This window comes from Pollachius pollachius (assembly GCF_949987615.1).
Source record: "Pollachius pollachius genome assembly, chromosome: 12".
Taxonomy (NCBI): domain Eukaryota; kingdom Metazoa; phylum Chordata; class Actinopteri; order Gadiformes; family Gadidae; genus Pollachius; species Pollachius pollachius.
The window spans coordinates 13,883,936-13,892,921 of NC_136945.1; the positions used below are offsets into that span (position 1 = coordinate 13,883,936).

Below are 8,986 nucleotides of genomic sequence, written 5' to 3' on the forward strand. Positions count from 1 at the left end.
TTCCACAACACGCATCTCTTCACCCATGCTCTTCTGCTCGCCATGAGTTCTGACAATTCCCGTGGAGACATTTCGATCCCTTTGCGAAACCTTCTGAACTCCATAAGGTGTATTCGGGATCGAGTAAGAGGTGGGGAAAAGAGAAAGGAACTGTAAACTAATAAGTAGCGACTGCTGACGAGTTAGGATGCTAATGCTATGAGGCTAGCTAGCTAGATCTGTTGCAACGCCACAGTGTGACACTATGTGTGCTATGTTTATGCACATTAACAAATATGTTTCTTCAAATTGATTCAAGTCCTAATGAAAGGTATATAGGGCTTACACTAAAGCTATTTTCGAAATTGGGTAAACCATAACCTTCAAACAGCAGCCATGCATGGTTTTTGCTGCTGTAAACAGTTAAGCTGTCAAAACAAAGTTTGACAATGTCCTATCTCATAGTTTATCTATTAATGAATAAGGTAATGCATAGCTGCTGCACTATAACCCAGAAGTGGGTTTGTAAATCAGTACCATGCTTGTACTTAGTGAATAACTGCGAGACATAGACTACTTGTCCATCTATTTTTAGAGACCGAGAACATCTGAGATATATTGTCTTCCGTTTTCCACCACAGATGGGGAGTCCAATGAATCAGACAGCGAGGAGTTTGACCTCTCCAACTTCTGGGACACAATGAGTTCAGTACAGATCTAATATTCTAATACCAATTCAGGCATACTTGCCTCTATGATCATTGCCTGTTGTATTCTAAAGCCTTGTTTCATCAGCGTTCCCACTGTTTCATCAACTTACCATACCTCAAAGTCTTTCTTTATTTTTTTCTCTCTCTTTCTCTCACTCTCTCTCTCTCTCTCCTCAGACCAAGCAGTGAAGGCTGTCTCTCAGGAGGCGACCAAACTCAGCCTGGCCTTCTCCACCCTGCCCCCCCCCCCGCAGCAGGTCCAGTCTACTCCTTTTGTAGATCCTCACCAACATTCAAACACTTGTTACAACTATTTCACGACTATGTCGTTTAGTTGGTTGTTTTGCTATCAATTATTTAATTCTAATGTATTGATGAGATCTAAGTTTTCAACTAGGTTCTCCCGTTCTCTCTCCCTCGCCGCCTCCCCAGACGGGACACAACTTGTCAGAGTCACTCCAGAAGAGCATTCTGACCATGTCCACAGTCTACTACTGGCTTCCCAAGAGTCAAGGTAACACTCAGAAGAAGCTCCTCCCCTGTGTCCAGCCAATAGTTATACAGCTGCTAAAACGGCTTTCAGAAAGCCGACCTTTAGCTTAATAGAATAAAACCCATAGCCTTGGCAGTGTAAGTGCCAGTTTGTAGCAGTGTAGAGGTCCCTGATCTCAGTAAAGTGTGTTGTGTGTTACAGTACAGTTTGTGGTACAGTGTTGTGTGTTACAGTACAGTGTGTTGCAGAACAGTCTTGTTAAAGTACAGTTTGTTGTGTGTTATAGTACAGTTTGTGTTGAAGTGTTTTGGGTTAAGGTACAGTATGGGTTAGAATGTGTTGTGTGTTTCACTACAGTGTATTGTGCGTTACAGTACAGTATGTGTTGGTGTGGTGTTTGTTACATTACAGTGTGTTGTGTGTTACAGTACAGTATTGGTTAGATTGTGTTGTGTGTCCCAGGTCTCAGTCTGAGGCGTGCGGTCCGAGACGCCAGCGTGGAGGTTCTGGAGGGCGTGGGTCAGCTGGTGGAGGTCATCCTGGCATCTCCACTGCAAAGGTTACACACACCCACATGCACATACATATGCAGAGACATGGACACACAAAGCGTTGATACCGAGTCACTGTCCTCATTCATTCTGTGTCTGTCTGTCTGTCTATGTCTCCCTGCCATTCTGTGTCTCTGTCCAGTCTGTCTCAGGAGCAGTTGACCTCTACAGGGGGGGTGTGGTCTGCCTGCGACCGCTTCCCATCGCTGCCTCGAGGTCAGCACCCCAAAACACCCACCTCAGACTAGAAGCCAACGCAGCATAACTCCCATAGTGGCCTTATAGTGGTATCAGCTTCAGCCTGAAGGGGGCGCCACCGCTCTCTGGACTAGGCTCCACATAGACATTACATTTACATTTACATTTAGGGCATTTAGCAGACGCTTTTATCCAAAGCGACTTACAATAAGTGCATTTGTTACAATACGTACATTTGTCATAAGAAGTGAAACAATATATCGCTGTCGGTACAGTAAAGATGTTCATAGAACCAAGTGCAAGTATTACAATCGCTAGGCTAGCCCATTCCCCGTGTAAAGCAACGATAGCAGCTACTGTAGATGCTACACAATTAAGTACCTACATGAAGTATAAAGTGTATGTCTGTCTGTCTGTCTGTCTGCAGATAACAAGGCAGCTGTGATGATTGCCCTGTCTGCGCATATCGGAGTAGTAAAGGATGCGATTGAAGAGATTGAACAGGTACTAAACACAAGCTCAACCATGCGGTAAACTAATTAGTACTATAGATATGACTGTCTTATCATCACTGAATAATTGTCTTTGTCTTTTTGACTTTATATCACTAATAAGGTGAGTGCTGCATGCAGCGCTCACCTATTGTTCTTCATTCTTTTATTCTTTCTTTCTTTCTTTATTATTCTCTACAAACTTTGGGACCTATCTCCTTCCTCAATTTTTCACCTGGAGACTCCATTCAAATTTTAAAATATTCAGAATAGCTTTGAAACGCGTGCTTCTTTTCAGATTTTCTAAATATTTTATACTTTTAGTATTTTATACTATAAGATATTCTACTTTTAAAATACTTTCTTTTTTATAACGTGGGAGGATGTAACTAAATCAATTTTCAACCGTTGATCGTTCAACCCATTTAACAAATCTACAAACTTGTATCTTCAATTATATCCAGATAATAATATCCTTAAACACACACACACACACACACACACACACACACACACACACACCAGCAGTGCAGAGCCATACATTTTACCTTTCAGATTCTTCAATTCAATTCATTTAGCATTTCTGCATTCTTAGCAATGCTTTGCACTTTTCATTCAGCTGTCACTTTATTTCTTTCCAACCATTTACATTTTCTTAAATGGTGTGCATGTTTACATTGTTTACTCCATTTAGACTTTTGAACTTGTTCAAATCCCTTCACTTGATTTAAGCCATTTAACGTTTCTTTATGTCTTAATCTATGTGGCTTTATTAAAAAATATTTTCAACCTCACTTTGCACTACAGCACTCACCGCATTTTCTGCAGGAAATGCATTTTCTAGTTAATTATATTATTGTTATTTATGTTCCTGTTGCTTTGGCATATTAAGGAATTGCAATGCCAATAAAGCACTTCAGAGATTTGAAAAAGTTGTGTCTAACTGGCCCCGCCCCCTCAGGCCCTATTGGAGGAGGAGGACCCCTTCAGCGACCTCCTGGGGGACATGGACGAGGAGGAAGAGCCCCGGGGAAACCAGGACACCTATTGGTCGGAGCGGGACCGGCGTGTGATTGGCCCGTGCCAGGGGCTTATGAAGGCGTCTGGAGCATGTCTCAGGAAGCTGTCATTGGCGGTCAGAACCAATGGAGACGCTGGATTAGCTCAAAACCGAGCCCAGCTAGACGACCTGGAGGAGCTGAGCAAGGACGTCAGCCCCTGGTGACAGACACACACACACACACCCACACACACATTCAGGGCAGGAATTTCACCGGCGGCCACGGCCATCGTTGCCCCTCTGTCTGGCCTTGATGCCATTCTGAAGGTCATATGCCCATCACCCGCTGTGGCCTTGGTTCCCAATCCACTGTGGACTTCGTGCCCCGCCCACTGTGGCTTTGGAGCCCCGCCCACTGTGGCCTTGGTGCCCCACCCACTATGGCCTTGGTGCCCCGCCCACTGTGGCCTGGGTGGCTTGTCTACTGTGGCCTTGGTGCCCCGCCCACTATGGCCTTGGTGCCCCGCCCACTGTGGCCTGGGTGGCTTGTCTACTGTGGCCTTGGTGCCCCGCCCACTATGGCCTTGGTGCCCCGCCCACTTGGGCCTTGGTGCCCCGCCCACTATGGCCTTGGTGCCCCGCCCACTATGGCCTTGGTGCCCCGCCCACTGGGGCCTTGGTGCCCCGCCCACTGTGGCCTTGGTGGCTTGCCCACTGGGGCCTTGGTGGCTTGCCCACTGTGTCACTTTAGTTTTTTTCTTTCCCCCTGCCTCTTTGCTCGGGATGTGTATCGAAACCCGGTATTAAACGGGCCCCGGGGCTGAATAATTACACACGTAGTATCGATAAGCTAACCTGCGCTGCTATCGCTATTTGAAGTCGGTGTGGGAGACCACCAAAAATAAAGCTCTCTGTCTGTCTCTCTCTCTCTCCCCTCTCTGCATCTCTCTCTCTATCTAGTATGGACGACCTAGCACTGTGTCTTTATCCACCAGTGGAGTACTCTGCAGTGGAAATCAACGTAAGACACACTCACACACACACACACAATCGCAAACATAAGCTTTATATATGATGATCCATTTTAGCCAATTTATTTTATTTTTTAAGGTCTGATAGAAGTTCCCCAATTAATTCACCAACTGTTTTATGATTTGTAGCCACAAGCAAACGACTACTTACCACTTAGTTTGTAGAAGAGCGATAGGATTAGTTCCCTGGTATATTGAAATGTTGAGGGTAAAAACTGTTTGTGCATAAGCTGATGCACAAATGATAAAAAGTTAGAGTCACAACGATTTTCAAAGCTACAAATGGGGCCAAGTTCGGAAGCACTGCCCTAAACCCTACCTGCTCCTTCATGACATGATCTGAATTCACTATCTAACCCTACCTCCTCCTTAATGACCTTCATTTTAATTCACTATCTAACCCTCCCTCCGCCTTAATGACCTTCATTTTAATTCCCTATCTAACCCTCCCTCCTCCTTAATGACCTTCATTTTAATTCACTATCTAACCCTACATGCTCGTTTATGACACAATATGAATTTTACTGGAAGTTTGAAAAGGAAGAAAAGGGAGTGATTACTTGCATCTGTTACTTAGGCATCCAAATTGGCAGCCTTGTTAAAGAAAATACTCGGAGTCATCAGGTGAGCACACACACGCACGTGCGCGCACACACACTGTGTCGGTGTCAAGATGTCAATGTGGTTATAAAGATGGTTGAGATTTGGATCTTTATCTCATGTTCAGGTTATTCCACTTTACCTGCCTGTCTCTCTGCCAACTTTGAACTTCCTTCTCTCTCTCTCCCCCCCCCCCCCCCTTCCAGGTCCAGTCATGTGTGTGGAGAGTCTGAGCTGACCTGGGTTCAGTTCCTAGAAGCAGCTGTAGATCATAACCTGCAGAAGGCTAAAGACCTCATCCAGTCTGACCCCTGAGTCCGGTGTGTGTGTGTGTGTGTGTGTGAGAGTGTGTGTGTGTGTGTGTGTATGTGTGTATGTCAAAGCAGTCAGTCATGTTTGTCCGTTTGTAACCAAAGATGGAGATAATTCACGGCTTTTCTCAACTCAGAGAACTGTCAATCAAACATTAAAACTTAAGGTCGGTTGTTCCACCAGGTTGTTGTACTTACTTAACATTTGTTTATAATGAAATTATTAATAAACCATGAAACCCTTTCATGCTCATAACCCTGTTCAGTATATTCAGTATATATATATTAGTATTTTAGAGGACTATTAATCAATGTTTTGTTTCCCAACAATAACTGGTTATCATGAATAACATATTTGAAGAAGCATATTATTTTTCCATCAGTTGCCATATTGTTTCCTACTCGTCACTTTGACATCATCAGTTCTTGTGTAACGTTCTGAATGCAAGTTTCTGGGTGGGAGTGGACCACTCCCACCCCTGAGCCAATCCTTATCCATCCACAGAATTCTTCTCAATGAATCATTTTGTTCCTGTCTACCTTACCACCCCCAACCATTGGAAAATCTCTGACGTGTGCGAAAACGAAATAGCCATTTCTATAGCTTAACTCTAACTAGTAAAGTTTGTTAATGGTAAAACGTATCGTGCAGGTTTTATTTAAAACATGTTTTTTAATGCTAACATGTAATATAACTTATAATGAGCTTATCTATGAATGCAGAGTTATGTACTACATTATCCTGATTGAGAAATTAATAGTTATAATAATAATAATTGATCTTTTCTAAATACTCAAAGACGCTTTACAAATAAGAAAGGAATACATACAGACTGTACAGACAATCAAACAAAAGGGAAAAAATAAACAACACCACAACAATTGGCAACACATTAAGAGAGCGGGAGAGAGTGGAAGATGGCGGAGGATGATTTGTCAAATGTTGTAGGTGGTGTAGGTGTATGTTATGTGTTACATATCCTGATTATGCGGTTTGAATATGAGTTATGAACTGCATATCCTGACTGAGGTATGAATAGAGTTATCTACTACATATCCTGACTATGAGGTATTCAGAGTTATAGAGTTACTGTATGTACCCTGACTGAGGTTTGAATATGAGATATGTACTACGGTATCCTGACTAAGAGGTATTACTAGAGTTATGTTCTAGAGTACCCAGACTAAGGTTTGAATATGAGTTATGTACTACATATACTGACTGAGGTATTCATATTTATGTACTACAGTACCCTGACTACCCTGATTGTAATACTTGCACTTGGTTCTATGAACATCTTTACTGTACCGACAGTGATATATTGTTTCACTTCTTATGACAAATGTACTTATTGTAACAAATGCACTTATTGTAAGTCGCTTTGGATAAAAACATCTGCTAAATGCCCTAAATGTAAATTACTATGAGGTATTAATAGAGTTATATACTAGATATACTGACTGAAGTATTAATAGAGTTATGTACTACAGTACCCTGACCGAGGTTTGAATATGAGTTATATACTACATACGGACTGAGATATTCATAGAGTTATGTACTACAGTACCCAGACTGAGGTTTGAATACAAGTCATCCGAGGTAAACGGGGCTTGGTAGTGTTGATACGGTAAATTCCTCACACTTGATGTGATTATGAGAACAAACAACATTCAAAGTTAGAACAAGCAGGCCTAGTTTAACCAACAATAAGAATATGCAAGGCAAGTTCATACAGCAACTCTTCAAACTGAGAAGCCACCCACACTGCTTTACACAAATAGACAATAACATTTTGAACAACATTTATCAAAAAATAACTAATTGTCTCATTACATTGATCAGGGAGTAAAATCTGAGGAAATATATGATGTATCATGATTCCAGGTTATAATTCAGTTAATCAATTGGTTTATTTTAGAATCTTGACATCACTGCCTTAAATGATGCCAAGTATGTCTGGCATTGTAAGACTATTTTGTATCACATAACGCATGAAGAACACCTGTTTTCATTGTAGTGACTATGGTGCTCTGGACCAGATCTCTGCATGTGATCCAATCAGAGACTCCACAATGTCAATGACTGAGTGGTGGAGGCTGTTCCCCATTAAAACCCATATTTGGTGCAACCTGGTTAACCTTAAACCTATCTGGTTGGTTGTGAGTCCCCTAATGTTAACATACTCCCTTTCCTGGGTAAATGGTACCATTGTGTTCTGCTTTTGCATCTCTTTTGAGTTCTACTTTCCTTCTCTGACTTATGGCCTGTCTGGGGGGAATAAGGTACCAATTGAAGTTATGGCTTGTTTAAACATGTATTCTTTAAATGTGTGTTGACAGAGGGAGGAAAATTTGGTGCTGAGGAAGAAAAACGAGAAACTGTCACCTTGAGTCATCTGGGGAAGGGGGCGGGAGTGAAGCTTCCACCGCTCTGGGTGATTTCAAAGCCAATGATTGGATGACATGATTGTTGAGTATTGAGCATGTTCATGAGTATTTACTTTTCTCAGGGAATGATTTATTTATCATTTGACAGACATCTCCACAATACATGAATAAACGGCAAATCCATCATTCCTCAGATTAAGTCTTCAGTAGTTTGTTAAATCTATTGACACACATCAAAATTATTTATTAATCAGATTGCATTGCAAGAGGAATAAGATAATCATTTCAAAACAATTCTTATCTTCATGGGATTATGCTTTTATGACGTTGATTATGATGTTGCAAAAAGAAAAAGCTTTCAATGCAACAGTTCTGGTTGTTCGTTGTCATTATCTAAACCAATGAAATAACAGAAAGAAGTCACCACTGCAGCAGTGGGCGGAGTTATCTCGGATATAACCTATGTCCCAGGTTTGATCCAGGTAAGCTCACAGGATGAGTCCCCATGATGACTGAACAGAGAGTAAAATGGCTTTAGTGTCTGAGTCGGACATTCCCTTGTTGTGTCTTAATTTTGCGGTTAACCTGTAAATCCAGCTTCTTGAAACCCCTGGCTGATCCTGTTTGCAGTCATTTTCATCCCACTTCTGCAGCACTTCTCTCACCCACACTGACAGACACCTTCTGATTCACTGATCACACAGCATGGATCTCCGTAAGTAATACAACTCTACATATCTGTCTGTCTGTTGGTGTCTGTCATTTTATGTCTTTAGGTCCCTCTGTATCTGTCTGTCTACCCTTCTGTCTGTGTTTCATTCACTCTGTCTACCTTTCAGTCTGTTGGTCTTTAGTTCACTCTGTGTCTGTCTACCCTTCTGTCTGTCTGTCTGGCTGTCTTTCGTTCACCCTGTGTCTGTGTGTCTACCCTTCTGTCTGTCTGTCTGACTTTCATGCACTCTGTCTGTCTACTAGCCTTCTGTCTGCCTTCTCTGTTTTGGTCGGTCAGTCTGTGTCTGTCTCGCTGTCTGTATACATGTTTATATATGTACAAACTTTCAGGTACATACACGTATAGTTACATACTTCTATGAATGAATGCACACATGCATGCAGGCTTTGTTGGTGTTTGATTACGCAATGATTTTCTGGAAGTAGTTTGGGTACTTGCTTCCAAGTCACGAAATAACAAGTAGAAGGAGCCTGAAGGGAAACAGAAAGAGGGTGTGAGAGA

At 42.1% G+C, this 8,986-nt stretch overlaps 2 protein-coding genes across 3 annotated transcripts in view; both read left to right on the top strand.

The window, feature by feature from the left end:
• On the top strand, positions 1-5,918 carry ccndbp1 (cyclin D-type binding-protein 1). The gene is made up of 11 exons (XM_079748785.1): positions 1-130; positions 621-683; positions 867-946; positions 1,122-1,203; positions 1,645-1,741; positions 1,876-1,949; positions 2,359-2,435; positions 3,384-3,643; positions 4,383-4,443; positions 5,031-5,077; positions 5,260-5,918. Exons 1-11 carry the CDS (start codon positions 43-45, stop codon positions 5,366-5,368), a joined length of 1,038 nt encoding a protein of 345 aa, XP_079604911.1. The 5' UTR covers positions 1-42; the 3' UTR covers positions 5,369-5,918.
• A 2,333-nt stretch (positions 5,919-8,251) lies between these two features.
• Positions 8,252-8,986, top strand: part of tgm8 (transglutaminase 8) — a 9,190-nt gene continuing 8,455 nt past the window's right edge. For both annotated transcript variants that reach the window (XM_079748775.1, XM_079748776.1), the window contains exon 1: positions 8,252-8,467. In XM_079748775.1, the coding sequence (XP_079604901.1) occupies positions 8,458-8,467 (10 nt within the window). In that variant the 5' untranslated portion in view covers positions 8,252-8,457. The remainder of the gene's footprint in view (positions 8,468-8,986) is intronic.